This window comes from Antedon mediterranea, chromosome 10 (assembly GCF_964355755.1).
Source record: "Antedon mediterranea chromosome 10, ecAntMedi1.1, whole genome shotgun sequence".
In the NCBI taxonomy this organism is placed as follows: Eukaryota; Metazoa; Echinodermata; class Crinoidea; order Comatulida; family Antedonidae; genus Antedon; species Antedon mediterranea.
The window spans coordinates 19,073,581-19,094,149 of record NC_092679.1 but is presented as its reverse complement, the minus strand read 5'-3'; the positions used below and the strand labels follow the sequence as shown (position 1 = coordinate 19,094,149).

Here is a 20,569-nt window from a genome sequence, read left to right as displayed (position 1 = left end):
ACATAATCTGAAAAAAAAAAAAAGAAATGCCATGGCTTCTCGCGATGTAATTAAATCCTGCTTCCCGAAAAAATTATTTAGCGATCGTAATTTATTATTTTCTTTAATGGCAAGACATTTTAATTCAAACACGACTATTTTCAGACAATGCAGAGTTTAATCATTTATAACGATACCCAGGTTTGACATATTAATATTATGGCGACAAATTTGAACACCATATTGTTTAAAAAAATTCTTAATATAAAATATTATAAAATACAATAAATTTAGATAAGGTGCTAAATTTTACCGAAACAATGGCAAATTGTGTGTAGAGGACTGTTACACCAATGCAAGTCTTCTTTACTTTAGATCTTGGACATCCGCTTAATAAATAATATTTTATAGCCCTCAAAAAAGTTCAAATTGGCAAATTTGCTAACTCAGAAATCTAAATAAATAACGGAACCATTATAAATAACATTTTACGGCAGCCTCGTGAATTTAACAAGCTTATTTCCTATTTCACAATAAATTTTCTGAGGAATATAAAAAATAATTCCATTGTGGAAACGTACTGCGATTTCACCCGCTTTACAGGTTTCATTATAATTTATCAAACCAAAACTTATAAGTCGAAGTTTTCACAAGACTAAAGTGACACAGATTTTCTCATCTTCATCGTTATAAACGAATTATTTGTCAGTATTATATTACTGGGCGGTTTGAGGAGTGCTCTAGATATGTGAATTGATTTATAGTTAAAAGTAGGCGTTAAGGACCAGGCTGATATTGGGTATTTGTCAGTACACTGAACATTGGTACCCGATTCTCATCGCTGTATCTCCACACATACTACAATATTTACCCATTATCATAGAAATATTTGGTAATACAGCATTTCAGTTGAATCAATTTGGTGCCTTATCACGTATGATAGGCCTATTAGTAGGAGATACATGGTGTTTATCCTCTTGTCTGATTGTACTTATGGCCATGTGTGGATGGGTTCGAGATTCCATAATATGTCTCAGTGCTGTATCTCTACACAATACAATATTTACCCATTATCATAGGAATATATGGCAATACAGCATTTCATTTGAATCAATGTGGTGCCTATCACGTAATGATAGGCCTACTGAGATACATGTGAAACACATGTGATGTTGTATTACAGTCATGTATACTTGGTACTTGGTGGTTGTCCTCTTGAATACTCCACAAAGAAGTCTAAGGCCATGTTTGACGAAAAGTAGTTTAATATTCCTTTAAACTATTCGTCTTATCCGGAATATTTTACTTGAACAAACAGTATAATCGCCATTACGGCCCAGGAAACACACGATATCCACGACGTAACCTAAATGAGATTAAACAAAAAATACATATAAAAAAAAACCCAAAATATATTTTTAATAATTATCGGTACTTTGTTGACTAGCATTACTGTAGTAGCTGACTCCAAGCAACGAGAGGTAAGCCATGATTCAACGTTTCGATCTTTATTTGATCATCATTAGGACATTCATACAGATACACATTCCTGATGAAACGTTGACTCATGGCTTGCCTCTCGTTATTTGGAGTCGGTTTTATACTATGTTATTTAAACTTCACTATAATTATATTACATATTATATACTCTTATTGGTATCATCAGTTTTATCATTATATTGTCATACAACGAACTTCCTGATTAATCTTAACTTTTACTGTCTTATTTAATTTAAATGTTACCCTCATTTTTTAAAATATAGTTTAGTTTACTTCCGTAGCATTATACTGATACGGGGATCACGACTTAAATGAACTTACTGTGACCTCCTTCCACCCATAATAATTATACGCTATAGGCCTACTCGTATGTTGCATTTAAATGAGTGGAAAATAAACGAAACGAAACGAAACATAATCAGTGCATCTATTGGTTTTTGTTCAATAGCATTGTGTATTTAACAATACTTATACGGCATTTTGCAAATTAAAAGGTTCAACACTTATATTTTTGAAAATATGATACCTGTGCGCCTTTGAAAAGTCCGGTGAAACCTTTGCGATCGTAATAGTCAGATTCAAACGCCTCACATGTATAACTAAAAAATAATAATTTTCGTTTAAGAACTTGATATTATACGGTATTCACTTTACTTTTTAGATTAAGATATGTGATAAACATCGTGACTCCTTTGGAATAAGAAAGTTTACGAAAAAATAAATGCAAATAAATAAATTTTGCAAAGAAACTTACCCTTCGTATCGTTCCAGAAATCCGTTACATAATTTACGGAGACCAATATGAAGAACGGTTGCACAAATGAGCGAGAACAAGGCCGCAATAATGCAAAGTAATGCAAACCACGGCAAAACCCTGAAGACAGAAAATATAACGATAGCAGTCAATGTGAAGCATTCAATTATTGCAAATTCTTCTACAATTATCTTTCTTTACTGCTGAGCCTTGACAATAAAAATAAGTACGAAACTCTGTCTGTTAGAGGAACTGATCGTATCGCAGCCACAGATGAAACCCTTTGATCTCCAGAGCTAGCTCCACAGCAGTCTGATTGCCTTGGTCAAATTTATAGCAAGTTGTTCATTGAAGACCTAATAATTGACGATATACGGCACGGCGCTTAAAAAAAAACATTGTTTTTTCCGGATATAATTCTCACCCATATCAAACCTCAATAATTAATATCTTCAGGAAAAGGTAAACAAAAGTAAATTTACCGTGGGTATACGACTACTTTCCTCAGCAACAAGATGAAATATATAAAAAAGACCAAACATACAGCTACAGCTACGCCCTGGTACCCCATAATGAATGAGCAGCTTGCGGATGAAGTATTAAGAACGTAAATGTTCACTGAACTTCCTTCGGATGACTTCCACTCAACATCAGCCAAAACCATACATTCCCCGTCGTACTTAAAATATAGGTGAAAATAGTAATTTTTAATATTAAGTTGTTTGTTATATTGTTTACTATAGGAACCTAGGAAACAACATTGATAATGTACTACCCCAGGCTTCTTTTTTTTTTTAAAGCGGTAGAGGATAATAAGCATTGTGAAATAAAATGAGCGATGCTACATTAGGACTAACTAATCGATTCGTATATATGCCTACCAAAAAAATTGTTATTAGGCCTCATAATTTGTCATGTATATACACGGAGGATTTTTCCTCCATGGTATATAATAACCTGAATTATAATAGTAGTAATATGATAAAACGTCCGTCGGTATGTTGACTATGCGGGAAATTCCCCCGGAAATTCCTCAGCATCTGTTTTACTTTCGTTTTACATGCAGCAGTTTATTACCGCACTTTACAACCAGGGAGACATCTCCCTGGTACAACAAGGATTTGCAAAGTCCATAACCTTAGGCTCTATAGTTAGTTTATACAGTAGCCGAAGTAGCCTAAAATGGCATCGATCAGGCAGAATATAGGACTACAAAACATAGGCCTACAAAACCCATTTTACAAAGTTAGAATAGAAACTCAAACAAGAAAGATTGCTAAATAATAAATTCTAACCTACATAAGGTAAGATTGTCTTCACCTAGCAGACTGTTTTTTAGAACCAATACCAGTATGAAAATAAGGCCTGTGGTTGCTAGCTTAGAAATAAAAAAATTATATCATAGGCCTACTTAACTTTGTTGCCTACGTTACTTACTTTTATTTCTGCTGTGATAATAATTACAGAAAGTCCTGCTATGAATGTGACCGCTAGAATTACAAGAGTGGCGTATCGTAACATATCTTTTCTGAAACTCATTCTAGAAAATGGATGATCGCGGGAAAACGAAACCAGTAATACGGAATGTTGTGAAGAACAAGATGTCAAGTGAGTCAACAGTCAAGCGAATTCAAACGATTCACGAATAGAAACATTGGTGAAGGTAGAAATATCAAATTACCAGTTTTTGTTTACCACATATCTGAATATTAATTCAAATCAAATCAAATCTTGATGTGTTAAACAAACAGGTAGATTTGTGGGAAGTTTAAAACACATCCACTTAACTCTGTAGCTAGACTTGTTCCCATCGTTTTATACGTATGACACGCCATGTGTGCCAAAATATTTATTCTTTAATCAGCGACTCAAAAAGATCTATATCACAATGATTGTAACAACGGTTCGGTGGGTTCCATTATCCAAGTTACACAAACTGTCCAGAGTTAAATTATTTAATCGTTTTATATCTATGGATGACCACAGGTGGCCTAATATTGTACTTAATTCTATGCTACAATTGAAATGTGACTTTGATTGTTTAAAATATAAATTTCTTAGTAGTTGTGTTGTACATATTTGAAAAATGTACAGATATAGGCTTTTACAACAATGTTTTTGATAATGATAGTTTAACTCTTGTTCCTTTCTCAGTCAGCAATGTCGAGCGATGTTTGTCAGAATCATATAAATCAGAGTGGTCAAATAATGTAATGCAAAAAACCTCATTAAATTTATACTCAAAATTGAAACCTTTCCCTAATTTAGAAAAGTATTTACTTGATAAAACACATTTTTATGAGACAAGTCTGAAATTTAAATTAAGATCTAACACTCTACCTTTAGATTGTAAAACTTATAAATGGTCCAATGATGTGTCCGGTCTTTGTACTATATGTGGGAATGGTGAAATTGAAGACATTAAACATTTTTTATTAAACTGTAAAGCATTTGATAATATTAGAATGAAAGAATTATCCAATCTACAACATAATCTTGTACTCTGTAATGATTATGACACATGGAATCGTGTCACAACAGCAAGTGCTGATGATAAATTACAGTATATTTTAGGTGGAGATTCTATCGCGATTTGTAAAGAATCTGAGACCTTTTTTGATTTGTAAATATTATACACCTGTGATAACAACTATAGGTCCTCAGTACCTGATGTTGAAACACAATGGTTTGTATTGTAAACTCTTTACTATATTTTATGTTTATTTTTATATACCTCTTTATCAACTCAAACCTATGATAATGTAAGACAATTTAATACAGTACCTATATTACCATGTTGGTAATGATTTATCTTTTATATTTTTGCAAATAGTTTAAGAATCTGTATCCGTCATATAATGTATTGTTTTGATGTATTATGTTAAATTGGATGCACCACTTCTGTGTGTGCCACCGATGCAAAGGTGTCATTTCCTAATAAATTATTATTATTATTATTATTACACCATTTGCTAAAAGAATCTTAATAACAATAGCATAGGTTGAGGTTTTCCTGAAAATCAATGGCATTCAATTTCTCCATTATTTTTAAAATGGTCGTTATTTTTAGACAATGGGATTAACAATTGCTGATCGACTTTTGTAACGGAGAAAACAAAATTATATTATGCAATAGTCTAACCTAATTTCTGCTTTTTTGATATTGTATTGTTAAATTGTGATATAATACCTGTGATCTCCGGAACAAAAACGAACCCATGTAATTTATATTTTTATGAAAATAATATATAAATTTGGATGAAATTATTCAGGTTATTATTGCCAACTAGCGCACGTATTGTTTTTAAATGTCTCCAAGCCTGCTGTGTATGTAATAAGTTCCTTAAATTCAATCTTCTTCTTATCTGGAACATTTTATTTGAACAAACAAGACAATAGCCATGGCGGCCCAGGAAACGCACGACATCCACGAGGCTACCTATAAACAATGACACAAATAATAAAGATATAAAATAATTATATAATATTAATCAGTTTTAATGAAAATATGTTATCTTAAATGTTGTACATTTTGCATGATCTTCTCTGTCAGTTTTTTTTAGTCTATACATAAAATGATTGATGTTGATGTTTTTAAAACCATATTTGCATTCGTTATATTACATTTAAAAAAAAGTTATTTAAATATATAAAATAAGTAACAAAATGACTATAAAAAGACGAAAATTGATTAAAAACGTTCTTTTGACAGTTGTCATTATTTTGTAAAGCTCGTGTTCGTGTTGGGTAGAGAGGGGATGGAATATAAAAGGGGAGAGGGGAGGAATATAAAAATTCACCAAGACAAAAATGCATGAGATGAGTAAAAAGAATGCAAAATTAAATTTATCTTAATAATAATTTAGTTCAGGCCCATCCCTATATTGGTATCTTTTATTCTAAACTTTCATCGTAGTGTAAGTGTTTTCGAGATTGTGTAATTGTGTCTTCTTGTTTTTCTGTTAACCACTGTAGGGGCGAATTTGTATCTGCTGTTTTATTTTTTATTTAAAAACGACTATTATAAAGACGGTGGTGGGGTTGCCTTATATATCCGTGATGGCCTTGAATTTTTCCTTAGAAATGATCTAACTCTGCAACCCTCTACTTCTGAATCCATCTTTATTGAAATTGTTAGACCCAACCTAAAAAATATTCTTGTTGGAACCATTTATAGACCGCCTTCACTTGACCCTAAACAATTTACTAATGAACTTGACTCTGTGCTTTCCTCTTTATCAACAGAAAACAAGATTGTCTACATTCTTGGAGACTTCAACATCGATATCCTTAAATACGATACTGACAACAATGCTCGTGATTTTATCAACTCGCTTTTCAGTAATAATTACCTTCCTTGTATCCATAGACCTTCCCGTATCAGTAAAACTTCTGCCACTTTATTAGACAACATTTTTACTAATCAGACTGAATACCAAAACACAAGTGGTCTACTTTATAGCGACATTTCCGATCATCTTCCTGTCTTCAATATTTCTCTTCTCAACGCTTCCTTCCATAATCTTAATCCAAATAAAAACTATACTTTTAGAAAATTTAACCTTACTTCACTGGCAAACTTTCGTCTTGAAATTTCCACCCAACATTGGACTGATGTTATTAACACTGATGACCCAAATAAGGCTTATTCACACTTTGAACTTATATTAAAATCAATATATGATAAACACTTTCCTCTCCTCAAAAACGAAAAAAAAATAATAAATTAAAGTCATGGATGTCTAATGGCCTACTTAATTCAATTAAACACAAACATAAACTGTACTCTAAATTTATCCATTGTCCCACCCAAATAAATGAAACAGCCTTTAAACAATTCCGTAATAAATTAAATACTACAATTAAAGCTGCAAAAAAAAATTATTTTCACAAAACGTTTCTCAAACACAAAAATGATATTAAGGCAACTTGGAAATCAATTAATTCCCTGCTCAATAAATCAAATAATACACATACAAATACTTCTTTCAATTTTCAAGGTGAGTTGACTAATGATTCCAATATAATTTCAAATGCCTTTAACAAATATTTTTCTGAAATCGGCCCTTCACTTGCTAATAAAATTCCCAATAGTAACAGATCATTTAAAGACTTTTTACCCAACCTTACCCCTAACTCAATATTCTTTACTCCAGTCAATGAGGCCGAAGTTTTTAAAATCATTTCTATCTTTAAAAACAACAAATCACCCGGTATTGATGATTTCCAAACCAAGCCCATCAAACATATTGCCGATCTCATTTCTTTTCCACTTACCCATATTTTTAATCTTGCTTTATTAAAGGGTGTTTTCCCAGACGGGATGAAGTTTGCGCGCGTTACCCCTATCTACAAATCTGGAAACAAATCTGATTTCTCTAACTATCGCCCCATCTCTGTCCTCTCTATTTTCTCTAAAGCTTTAGAAAGGGTAATCTACGATCGTACATTTTCATTTATCTCAAAACATGACATTCTTCACAAAAATCAATATGGCTTTAGAAAAGGTCACAACACACCCATGGCTCTCATTGACTTAACAAACAAAATTGTTGACGCATTTGAAAGTGGCCATCTAGCCATCGGCGTTTTTATAGATTTGTCAAAGGCATTCGACACAATAGACCACAACATACTTTTATTTAAACTATCCCACTATGGAATTAGAGGGCCCGCATATGATCTTTTCAAAAGTTACCTTACCAATCGTTTCCAATGTACCAAGTATTCTAATTCTGTCTCCAACTTCAACCCTGTTACTTGTGGTGTTCCCCAGGGCTCTCTTCTTGGCCCCTTCCTATTTATTCTATATATTAATGATATATATCTTTCTTCTGCAATTCTTAATTTTTTTCTATATGCTGACGACACCACTGTTTATTACTCTGACCCTGATATTCAAACCTTATTTAATACTGTTAATACCAATTTGACCCTCATGTCTCAATACTTTTCAGCTAACAAACTTTCTCTTAACCACAAAAAATGTAACTTCATCCTGTTTGGGACCCCTCAGAAAATTAAAAACATTGATACTGCAAACTATAACATTTCTATTAACAATCATGATATTCCCTCAGTCCAATCTGCTACATTTTTAGGAGTTCATCTTGACAGTCGACTTTCATGGAAAAATCACATCAATTTTGTTGAGAATAAAATTTCAAAAAGTCTTGGCATCATCACTAGACTTTCTTCTTTTTCACCCCCTAACATTCTTCGTATCCTGTACTGCTCCCTCATCCTGCCTTATCTTAACTATTGCAATATTGTCTGGTGCAACTCTTACCCTTCCAGTATTAAAAGACTTCAAACTCTTCAAAAAAAGGCCATCAGGGTTATATCTGGTGCCCCACCCCTGTCTCATTCATCTCATCTTTTTTCAAAGCTTAATCTTCTCAAAGTCTCCGATATCAATCTAACCCAACAAGGCTCGTTCATCTTTTCTTCTATTAATTCCAACCTTCCCAAACATCTCTGCTCCATGTTCACTCCAAATTCTTCAATTCATTATCATAATACCCGTATTTGTTCAAAATTACATATTCCAACCCATAAAACCAACCACTTTCAACACAACATTAGGTATTCCGGACCCACTTTTTGGAACGATCTGCCACTCCCCATCTTAAACTCTGTTTCTAGTAAATAATTTTTATCTAAACTTAAAAGTCACCTTATTGCCAAATATTAACTTTTACTCGGTCAATTTTTTTTTTTTTTATTTTTTTTTTTTATTTTATATTTTTTTTTATTTTTTATAAATTGTCATTGTCTGTGTCTGTAATAGGTACGTCCTCCACAAGATGTGTTTTTCATCTTTCTGGGCGTGTACCTTCTTCTTTCGAATTTTGTTTACATATTTATTGATCACTGAAATCTATTTTGTATATGAAAGGAGAAAATAAATGTTGCTTTGAATTGAATTGAATTGACTAATGTAGAAATTTAAGATGCTGATACCTGAGCGCCTTTGAAAAGGCTTATGAATTTGTCACCATCGTAAAAAGATTCGAACTCTTCACATGTATAACTAAAAGAAAAAGCACAGATCATTTTCTTTATATTTACATTCATTACATTTATTTATCGTCAATATCAATTTAGTGCTATCATAACTCATCATAACTGTAGACTACAATTAAGGGAATAGTGACGTAATTACACCGTAATCATCGCCTTTTTTAAAGAAACCACATGCAAACGTATTTAAATGTAAATTGAAGTATAGGCCTATCGTAAAAACATGCGAGAGTCAAAGAAGTCAGCACAACACCAAGGAGACTCAAATTATTATTCCGCTTGTATAAGCAGATGCCATAGGCCACCTGAGACAGCATCGTACGACGAGGCCCGACGAAACGTCTTGACTCGTCGGTGCTGTTTGAGTTAATAGAGAGCTTTCGCTATCTCGGATCGGGAACGAGAACCAGCATTAATTACCGGTTCTCGATCTCGTACTCGTTTTAAGAACATTTGAGAGCTTTCGCTATCTCGATCGGGAACGAGCCGCCGAGAAAGTAAGGTTTTTTTTGTGTATGACGTCATTAGTTTATGTGAAATTTTAATTAACTAATGCTCGTAGCCCGAGATACAGGAGCTGGTTCTCGTTCCCGATCCGAGATAGCGAAAGCTCTCTATTTTTAGAGAGCTTTCGCTATCTCGATCGGGAACGAGCGGCCGAGAAAGTAAGGGTTTTTTGTGTATGACGTCATTAGTTTATGTGAAATTTTAATTAACTGGTTCTCGTTCCCGATCCGAGATAGCGAAAGCTCTCTGTTTTCTCCCGACGAGACGACTCAGTTGCCCCTCATCTGTCTAAGTTAGCCTTACTCGCGCCTTCATCATGGCATGTTCCTCACGACCGAATGGACAGAAACTATCTTCACTCTTAACGTTGTACGGTGAAGTAGCACACACAACCTCCTTTGAATAGTAGTGAATATAGTACATAACATGGACATATAGATTTGAAGTTTATTTATTTGGATAGATTTACTAATTTTGCAAGATCACAATGGATACGTTTCTATAACGTGTGTGTGTGAACAACCAACCTACCAGTAGTAATATCCAGGCTCATTTGCTAGACTCTCTTCAACAGCACAGTGTATTGTGGTCTTTACAATTCTTGGAGATTAGAAGCAGAATCACATTGAGCAATGTGGCATGCTGCGCGGAAGACGTCTGTTGCTACGAAGCCTGGATGAAGCGAGTAGCAAGTTATGCCTGTTCCTGTAAATGAATAAGTTAAAACGATTTAAGTTTGATGAGCACTTTTTATGTATGTATTGGTCTGCTGGTTATGAACTGTTTCATGACATCTTCCGCGTTTCATGACATATTTTTTGCGTTTATGAAACTGATACAGACCGAGAGAACCGGCTGCGTGTATGCGCATACGAAATTCAACCAAGCGTAAAATTAAACTTTAAATCTTTGGACAAAATGAAATGCATCCTAGATGAATCGAACTTAAGATCAGACTAATAATAACATGTGAATTACCTTTTAATCTTTCTGCAAGTTCTTTTGTAAAGAGAATATTTGCTAGTTTACTTCGGCAATAAGCAGCTACAGGTTCAAAAGATTCCGTAGAGTTAATGTCATCAAAGTTAATTTTAGCCTCAGCGTGACCCGAAGAGGAAACATTGACAATTCGGCTTGGTGCCGACTTCTTCAGCAAGTCCAGTAAAAGGTTTGTTAGCAAGAATGGTCCAAGGTGATTTTTACCAAAAACTTGTTCGAAGCCATCTGATGTTTCTTGGCGACTATCAGAATAGAAATAAAATAACCCTGAAAATAAAATGTGTGCATAATACTAAATAGTAATAACCATGTTGAGTGTCGATAGGGTAGAGTTGTTTCGCAATAAATATACAGTTTAAAGATCCCTCGAAATTACGTTTCCATGAACATTTTATTATCTAAACTTATTCAATTTGTGACGTAGAGGATTTCAGATTTTGCGACGAAGAACAAGTTTAGGCTATGTCATTGTCAATGTGTCAACAACCAAAAATATGTCGAGGTGGGGGAGCATTTACCCGCATGCGCATAATGAATTAACATAACTTTTTTAGGTCGCCCGTCGTCGCAAATGCAAAGCATGTAGGTTAGTATTTTTTTATTTTTTTTGTATTCGAGACACAAAATGCAAAACAGGTTTTCTTTTACCTGATTGTGTAATCCTGTATAAATATTTTATGCCACCTTTGATGGTCAGTTTAAATGTAGGGTGATAGGCCTAGTGTATTTACTTTTTTGCCTTTGAAAATGTATTGTCCCTCAACTTACGTGATTATAGGCAATTTTTTATTTTAATAGAGTTAGGCTAATCACTTCTGCAGACAAAAAAATGTTTTCATATTCATAACAAAATAGGCTAAACGGTTATTCAACTCGGCTGGCAGCCAATTTTACTATTTTTTGCTTTAGGCCAACTTTAATATTAAAGTATATATATCTTTATTATACGCATTTACCTCGTCTGGCTAGATCTAGGCCTAAAGCTGTCTCCTTGCCTATGCCTGTATTCGCTCCTGTCACTATCACCACCTTACCATTTTATGTTGCAACATTTCCCACCAGATGAGTACCTCCTAAGCATCATAAAACCGATTCCTAAAGGAATTTTGTAGAAATTAATTAATTAATTAATGCATGTTTGGGGTGAGAGTTTGTCCCTCAACACCTCTAGTTTCAGGAAAGTGCATAGTAGGCTACTAGGCCTAGGCTATAACGTTTATAAATTTAGGTTTTATATTCGATTTGTCACACATCTCAATACAGAATATGAATTGAATAATATCACGGTACGGTATTGTAATTGTATGGAAGAGACTATTAAAATGTATATCTGTACTGTATAAAGCAAACTTTAACATAGTTTGACAACGAACAATTAGACCGTTTTTAAAGCATATTTAAACTATAGGCCCCTTATAAGTAAAAAATGCAAGAGTATGTTAAGAAATATAGAAACTGGTAGTTTCTTTGTCATGAATGAAAACATAAGCGTAACATACTAAATAAGTATAAGTCCTAGTCTCTCTAAATTTAATAAAATAAAAATAGAACATACCGACAGCTGCAGCTGATGTAATGGGGATATAATTCGTCTTTAGAAACTCTGTTATTTGATCGCTCATAATTACATTAATTTTCCTATGCGGCCTCTAAATGCAATGTCTCCCGTTCATGTATTCGTATGTGCGTGAACCATTGACCCCTATTATACATACATATAGGTAATTTTGCTTTTGTTATATAGTGCCCTCAACTTGCAATATTAACAGCATGTCATACCATGTTAATCAGTATGATTTCTTTAGAACGCACCAGCCGTTTTTTTTATTTCACAATAAACTTTCTGAGGAATATATAAAATATTTTCATTGTGAAAACGAACTGCGAGTTATAGGCCTAATCTATCAAACCAAAACTTATAAGTCGAGGTTTTCACAATACTATACATCTTCAGAAAAATGTTACTTTAGGCATCATATTATCTGATAATAAGACGTCGTATAGTTCGTATTAATAGTAGTTACTCTGCCTCAAACGTCATTTCACGTGATATAAACCCGGATTTAAACGTAGCGAATACAAATGAATGCGACCCAATCACAATCAACACAAAGTTTAACAGTTTCAACGGACCCGCTACACAAAACGCATATAAAAACGCAAATAAAATATTATTATGTTTGGATGGAATTTTCAAATCTCAAAGATCTTCTAATCCGGAATGACTTTCTTTGAGCAAACAGCATCAACGCCATTACGGCCCAGAAAATACACGATAACCACGACGCAATCTAAATGAGATTTAAAAAAAAAATACAAATTAAAAAAATCACAAAATATATTTTTAATAATTATCGGTACTTTGTTAAATAGCTTGTACTGTAATATAAAACTGACTCCAAATAACGAGAGGTGAGCCATTATTCAACGTTTCGATCTTTATTTGATCATCATCATTAGTTCGTGCGTAGGCTATAGGATCGATAGATAGGCCTATTTAACAGTAGGCCACCGTAACGTAATCGATAAACATGAAAAGTGTATAGAATGCTTAATCGTTACAATAATGTAAAGGCAAATATACTAAAATACATACAGTATCAGCCGTACAACCAACTGTTATATTCTCCATTCTTTGTAATCAGTATTTGTTTGATAAAATGCAAATAACGTCCAACAATAGGGAGGTTTCGCAACCTTACGAATACGATAACGAAAACGGATACGTCATACATTTGTGAAACTTTTGAGCTGAACCCCATTTCATATTCGTAAAGCGTATTCGTGTTGACGAATATCACCAGTCATATTCGTAACTACAAATTTGATCTATTTTGCACATTTTGCATTTGAATTAGGAATGATTCATGATTATAATATAATTATAGATTTATTGAAAGTAATTATAAAGTAATTTACTAAAATGCCAGGTCAATTTTGATAAACAGCAGTTTTTAAAGTCCTCACTCGCTTTGATGTTACGCTAGGCATAGGCAGCCAAGCAACACGTACCTGCGCTTCGCTCAAATTTACCGCAGTCATATTTTGGACGCGCCTCAATATTTCGTTGCCATGCGAAACAGATTTTTTTATGGCTTACGAAAACGAATACGTGTCGGTGACGTATCCGTTTTCGTTATCGTATTCGTAAGATTGCGAAACCTCTCTATTATTATACTGATACGCGGATTACGACTTAAATTAACTTACTGTGACCTCCTTCCATTCATATATTATACGCAATACACGTATGTTGCATTTAAATTTATTTAAATCAGTGGAAAATTATATAGTGCATCTATTGGTTGTTGTTCAATGGCGTTGTGTACCGTATATAACAATACTTATATGACTTTTTGCAAATTAAAAGGTTCAACCCTTATATTTTTGAAAATATGACTACCTGAGCGCTTTCGAAAAGTCCGGTGAAACCTTTGCGATCGTAATGGTAAGAAGATTCAAACGCCTCACATGTATAACTAAAAAATAATAATTTTCGTTTAAGAACTTGATATTATACGGTATTCACTTTACTTGTTAGGTTAAGATATGTGATAAACATCGGGACTCCTTTGGAAAGAGGAAGTTTACGAAAAAATAAATGCAAATAAATAAATTTTGCAAAGAAATAACTTACCCTTCGTATCGTTCCAGAAATCCGTCACATAAGTTACTGAGACCAATATGAAGAATGATCACACACATGAGCGAGAAAACGGCCGCAATAATGCAAAGTATTGCAAACCACGGCAAAAACCTGAAGACAGAAAATATAACGATAGCAGTCAATGTGACGCATTCAATTGCAAATTCTTCTACAATTATCTTTCTTTACTGAGCCTCGACAATAAAAATAAGTACGAAACTCCAATCCTGGCTAGGTCAAGTTTTGGGCTGTATACGGTCCTGGGTAGAAGCAAGCCAATCTAACAACATGACACTGAGCTCAAGTATAGGAACTCATAACAGTCCTTTGATATTGTCTGGCTGCGACATACCAATGCTACGGTATCTACATATTATTCTCTGCGACGCGCGGTGTCTGTTAGAGGAACTGATCGTATCGCAGCCACAGATGAAACCCTTTGATCTCCAGAGCTAGCTCCACAGCAGTCATGTTGTTTGATTGCCTTGGTCAAATTTATAGCAAGTTGTTCATTGAAGACCTAATAATTGACGATATACGGCACGGCAATTAAAAAAAAACATTGTTTTTACGGATATAATTCTCACCCATATCAAACCTCAATATTACTATCTTCAGGAAAAGGTAAACAAAAATAAATTTACCGTGGGTTTACGATTACTTTCCTCAGCAACAAGATGAAATATATAAAAAAGACAAAACATACAGCTACAGCTAGGCCATGGTACCCCATAATGAATGAGCAGCTTGCGGATGAAGTATTAAGAACGTAAATGTTCACTGAACTTCCTTTGGATGACTTCCACTCAACAACAGCCGAAACCATACATTCCCCGTCGTACTTAAAATATAGGTGAAAATAGTAATTTTTAATATTAACTTGTTTGTTATATTGTTTACTATAGGAACCTAGGAAACAACATTGATAATGTACTACCCCAGGCTTCTTCTTTTTTTAAAAAGCGGTAGAGGAGAATAAGCATTGTGAAATAAAATGAGCGATGCTACATTAGGCCTAACTAATCGATTCTTTTATAATATGCCTACCAAAAAATTGTTATTAGGCCTCATAATTTGTCATATGTATACACGGAGGATTTTTCCTCCATGGTATATAATAACCCGAATTAAAATAGTAGTAATATGATAAAACGTCCGCCGGTATGTTGACTATGCGGGAAATTCCCCCGGAAATTCCTCAGCATCTGTTTTACTTTCATTTACATGCATCAGTTTATTACCGCACTTTACAACCAGGGAGACATCTCCCTGGTACAACAAGGATTTGCAAAGCCCATAGCCTTTAGGCCCTATAGTTAGTTTATACAGTAGCCGAAGTAGCCTACAATGGCATCGATCAGGCAGAACATAGGCCTACAAATCTATTTTACAAAGTTAGAATAGAAACCCAAACAAGAAAGATTGCTAAATAATAAATTCTAACCTACATAAAGGTAAGATTGCCTTCACCTAGCAGACTGTTTTTTAGAACCAATACCAGTATGAAAATAAGGCCTGTGGTTGCTAGCTTAGAAATAAAAAAATGATATCATAGGCCTACTTAACTTTGTTGCCTACGTTACTTACTTTTATTTCTGCTGTGATAATAATTACAGAAAGTCCTGCGATGAATATGACCGCTAGAATTACAAGAGTGGCGTATCGTAACATATCTTTTCTGAAACTTATTCTAGAAAATGGATGATCGCGGGAAAACGAAACCAGTAATACGGAATGTTGTGAAGAACAAGATGTCAAAAATTACCAGTTTTTGTTTACCACATATATCTGAATATTAATTCAAATCAAATCAAATCTTGATGTGTTAAACATACAGGTAGATTTGTGGAAAGTTTTAAACACATCCACTTAACTCTGTTTAGCTAGACTTGTCCAATCGTAATTTTAGCAAGTACGCGAGCTCAATATAACAGTATTATACGTATGACACGCCATGTGTGCCAAAATATTTATTCTTATATCAGCGACTCAACAAGATCTATATCATCACAATGATTGTAACAACGGTTCGGTGGTTTTCAACACACATTTGCTAAAAAAATCTTAATAATAACATAGGTTGTGGTTTTCCTGAAAATCAATGGCATTCAATTTCTCCATTATTTTTTAAATGGTCGTTATTTTTAGAAAATGGGATTAACAATTGCTGATCGACTTTTGTAACGGAGAAAACAAAATTATATTATGCAATAGTCTAACCTAATTTCTGCCTTTTTGATATTGTATTGTTAAATTGTGATATAATACCTGTGATCTCTGGAACAAAAACGAAACCATGTAATTTATATTTTTATGAAAATAATACATAAATTTGGATGAAATTATTCATGTTATTATTGCCAACTAGCGCACGTATTGTTTTTTTAATGTGTCCAAGCCTGCTGTGTATGTAATGATTTCCTTAAATTCAATCTTCTTCTTATCTGGAACATTTTGTTTGAACAAACAAGACAATAGCCATGGCGGCCCAGGAAACGCACGACATCCATGAGGCTACCTATAAACAATGACACAAATAATAAAGATATACAATAATTATATAATATTGATAAGTTTTACGGAAAATATGTTATCTTAAATGTTATACATTTTGCATGATCTTCTCTGTCAGTTTTTTTTAGTCTATACATAAAATGATTGATGTTGATGTTTTTAAAACCATATTTGCATTCGTTATATTACATTTAAAAAAAAGTTATTTAAATATATAAAATAAGTAACAAAATGACAATAAAAAGACGAAAATTGATTAAAAACGTACTTTTGACAGTTGTCATTATTTTGTAAAGCTCGTGTTCGTGTTGGGTAGAGAGGGGATGGAATATAAAAGGGGAGAGGGGAGGAATATAAAAATTCACCAAGACAAAAATGCATGAGATGAGTAAAAAGAATGCAACATTAAATTTATCTTAATAATAATTTAGTTCAGGCCCATCCCTATATTGGTATCTTCTATTCTAAACCTTCATCGTAGTGTTAGTGTTTTCGAGATTGTGTAATTGTGTCTTCTTGTTTTTCTGTTAACCACTGTAGGGGCGAATTTGTATCTGCTGTTTTATTTTTTATTTAAAAACGACTAATGTAGAAATTTAAGATGCTGATACCTGAGCGCCTTTGAAAAGGCTTATGAATTTGTCACCATCGTAAAAAGATTCGAACTCTTCACATGTATAACTAAAAGAAAAAGCAGAGATCATTTTCTTTATATTTACATTCATTATATTTATTTATCGTCAATATCAATTTAGTGCTATCATAACGTATCATAACTGTAGACTACAATTAAGGGAAAAGTGACGTAATTACACCGTATCATCGCCTTTTCCCGTTAAAGAAACCACATGCAAACGTATTTAAATGTAAAGTGAAGTATAGGCCTATCGTAAAAACATGCGAGTCAAAGAAGTCAACACAACACCAAGGAGACTCAAATTATTATTCCGCTTGTATAAGCAGATGCCATCGGCCACCTGAGACAGCATCGTACGACGAGGCCCGACGAAACGTCTTGACTCGTCGGTGCTGTTTGAGTTAATAACCGACGTGACGAGCCGTCTTGCGATACCGTCGGGCGTTGTCGTTGCGGGATGTTTATTTTCTCCCGACGATTGGCCCTCGTCTGTCTAAGTTAGCCTTACTCGCGCCTTGATCATGGCATGTTCCTCACGACCGAATGGACAGAAACTATCTTCACTCTTAACGTTGTACGGTGAAGTAGCACACACAACCTCCTTTGAATAGTAGTGAATATAGTACGTAACATGGACATAAATTTGAAGTTTATTTATTTGGATAGATTTACTAATTTTGCAAGATCACAATGGATACGTTTCTATAACGTGTGTGTGTGTGAACAACCAACCTACCAGTAGTAATATCCAGACTCATTTGCTAGACTCTCTTCAACAGCACAGTGTATTGTGGTCTTTACAATTCTTGGAGATTAGAAGCAGAATCACATTGAGCAATGTGGCATGCTACGGAAGACGTCTGTTGCTATGAAGCCTGGATGAAGCGAGTAGCAAGTTACGCCTGTTCCTGTAAATGAATAAGTTAAAACGATTTAAGTTTGATGAGCACTTTTTATGTATGTATTGGTCTGCTGGTTATGAACTGTTTCATGACATCTTCCGCGTTTCATGACATATTTTTTGCGTTTATGAAACTGATACAGACCGAGAGAACCGGCTGCGTGTATGCGCATACGAAATTCAACCGTAACGTAAAATTAAACTTTAAATCTTTGGACAAAATGAAATGCATCCTAGATGAATCGAACTTAAGATCCGACTAATAATAACATGTGAATTACCTTTTAATCTTTCTGCAAGTTCCTTTGTAAAGAGAATATTTGCTAGTTTACTTCGGCAATAAGCAGCTACAGGTTCAAAAGATTCCGTAGAATTAATGTCATCAAAGTTAATTTTAGCCTCAGCGTGACCCGAAGAGGAAACATTGACAATTCGGCTTGGTGCCGACTTCTTCAGCAAGTCCAGTAAAAGGTTTGTTAGCAAGAATGGTCCAAGGTGATTTCTACCAAAAACTTGTTCGAAGCCATCTGATGTTTCTCGGCGACTATCAGAATAGAAATAAAATAACCCTGAAAATAAAATGTGTGCATAATACTAAATAGTAATAACCATGTTGAGTGTCGATAGGGTAGAGTTGTTTCGCAATAAATATACAGTTTAAAGATCCCTCGAAATTACGTTTCCATGAACATTTTATTATCTAAACTTATTCAATTTGTGGCGTAGAGGATTTCAGATTTTGCGACGAAGAACAAGTTTAGGCTATGTCATTGTCAATGTGTCAACAACCAAAAATATGTCGAGGTGGGGGAGCATTTACCCGCATGCCCATAATGAATTAACATAACTTTTTTAGGTCGCCCGTCGTCGCAAATGCAAAGCATGTAGGTTAGTATTTTTTGATTTTTTTTGTATTCGAGACACAAAATGCAAAACAGGTTTTCATTTACCTGATTGTGTAATCCAGTATAAATATTTTATGCCACCTTTGATGGTCAGTTTAAATGTAGGGTGATAGGCCTAGTGTATTTACTTTTTTGCCTTTGAAAATGTATTGTCTCTCAACTTACGTGATTAGGCCTATAGGTAATTTTTTATTTTAATAGAGTTAGGCTAATCACTTCTGCAGACAAAAAAATGTTTTCATATTCATAACAAAGGCTAAACGGTTATTCAACTCGGCTGGCAGCCAATTTTACTAATTTTTGCTTTAGGCCTAACTTTAATATTAAAGTATATATATATCTTTATTACGCATTTACCTCGTCTGGCTAGATCTAAAGCTGTCTCCTTGCCTATGCCTGTATTCGCTCCTGTCACTATCACCACCTAACCATTTTATGTTGCATCACTGTAACATTTCCCACCAGATGAGTACCTCCTAAGCATCATAAAACCGATTCCTAAAGGTATTTTGTAGAAATTAATTAATTAATTAATGCATGTTTGGGGTGAGAGTTTGTCCCTCAACACCTCTAGTTTCAGGAAAGTGCATAGTAGGCTACTAACTAGGCCTAGGCTATAACGTTTATAAATTTAGGTTTTATATTCGATTTGTCACACATCTCAATACAGAATATGAATTGAATAATATCACGGTATTGTAATTGTATGGAAGAGACTATTAAAATGTATATCTGTACTATATAAAGCAAACTTTAACATAGTTTGACAACGAACAATTAGACCGTTTTTAAAGCATATTTAAGCTATAGCCCCCTTATAAGTAAAAAATGCAAGAGTATGTTAAGAAATATAGAAACTGGTAGTTTCTTTGTCATGAATGAAAACATAGGCGTAACATACTAAATAAGTATAAGTCCTAGTCTCTCTAAATTTAATAAAATAAAAATAGAACATACCGACAGCTGCAGCTGATGTAATGGGGATATAATTCGTCTTTAGAAACTCTGTTATTTGATCGCTCATAATTACATTAATGTTCCTATGCGGCCTCTAAATACAATGTCTCCCGTTCATGTATTCGTATGTGCGTGAACCATTGACCCCTATTATACATACATATATATATTTTGCTTTTGTTATATAGTGCCCTCAACTTGCAATATTAACAGCATGTCATACCATGTTAATCAGTATGATTTCTTT

At 33.9% G+C, this 20,569-nt stretch overlaps 2 protein-coding genes and 1 long non-coding RNA gene across 8 annotated transcripts; all 3 read right to left on the bottom strand.

The window, feature by feature from the left end:
* Positions 1–89: 89 nt before the first annotated feature.
* LOC140059958 (uncharacterized) lies at positions 90–20,406 on the bottom strand. Of its 6 annotated transcripts, XM_072105967.1 has the most exons (8): positions 18,296–18,387; positions 18,068–18,160; positions 17,534–17,603; positions 15,996–16,926; positions 15,053–15,249; positions 2,234–2,353; positions 2,006–2,078; positions 90–1,345 (listed from the first exon to the last, which is right to left on the bottom strand). In XM_072105967.1, exons 4-8 carry the CDS (start codon positions 16,077–16,079, stop codon positions 1,268–1,270), a joined length of 552 nt encoding a protein of 183 aa, XP_071962068.1. In that variant the 5' UTR covers positions 16,080–16,926; positions 17,534–17,603; positions 18,068–18,160; positions 18,296–18,387; the 3' UTR covers positions 90–1,267. The 6 variants fall into 6 exon arrangements, 5 of the variants coding, with proteins under 5 accessions (XP_071962068.1, XP_071962066.1, XP_071962067.1 ...); XM_072105965.1 differs by lacking the exon at positions 18,068–18,160 and having other exon boundaries at positions 18,296–18,377; XM_072105966.1 differs by lacking the exon at positions 18,296–18,387 and having other exon boundaries at positions 18,068–18,252.
* On the bottom strand, positions 4,376–12,384 carry LOC140060859 (retinol dehydrogenase 11-like). Its single transcript, XM_072107219.1, has 6 exons — positions 12,318–12,384; positions 11,719–11,791; positions 10,742–11,004; positions 10,295–10,468; positions 9,197–9,266; positions 4,376–5,672 (listed from the first exon to the last, which is right to left on the bottom strand). Exons 1-4 carry the CDS (start codon positions 12,382–12,384, stop codon positions 10,356–10,358), a joined length of 516 nt encoding a protein of 171 aa, XP_071963320.1. The 3' UTR covers positions 4,376–5,672; positions 9,197–9,266; positions 10,295–10,355.
* On the bottom strand, positions 12,764–14,511 carry LOC140059970 (uncharacterized). Its single transcript, XR_011847264.1, has 3 exons — positions 14,400–14,511; positions 14,166–14,241; positions 12,764–13,053 (listed from the first exon to the last, which is right to left on the bottom strand). It is a non-coding gene; the product is annotated as an uncharacterized lncRNA (long non-coding RNA).
* Positions 20,407–20,569: the final 163 nt, after the last annotated feature.

What these genes read in the sequence shown, in the direction of transcription:
- LOC140060859 (XM_072107219.1), bottom strand. Translation starts at nt 12,384, where the DNA reads ATGAGCGATCAAATAACAGAGTTTCTAAAGACGAATTATATCCCCATT. An exon ending in TACATCAGCTGCAGCTGTCG is followed by an intron (nt 11,792 to 12,317) that starts GTATGTTCTATT and finishes TAAAATGGTAAG; the next exon opens with GTGGTGATAGTGACAGGAGC. An exon ending in CCTAGATCTAGCCAGACGAG is followed by an intron (nt 11,005 to 11,718) that starts GTAAATGCGTAT and finishes CTATTCTGATAG; the next exon opens with TCGCCAAGAAACATCAGATG.
- LOC140059958 (XM_072105964.1), bottom strand. Translation starts at nt 3,772, where the DNA reads ATGAGTTTCAGAAAAGATATGTTACGATACGCCACTCTTGTAATTCTA. An exon ending in TTATCACAGCAGAAATAAAA is followed by an intron (nt 2,913 to 3,670) that starts GTAAGTAACGTA and finishes CTATATTTTAAG; the next exon opens with TACGACGGGGAATGTATGGT. An exon ending in TTTCTGGAACGATACGAAGG is followed by an intron (nt 2,079 to 2,233) that starts GTAAGTTTCTTT and finishes ATTATTTTTTAG; the next exon opens with TTATACATGTGAGGCGTTTG.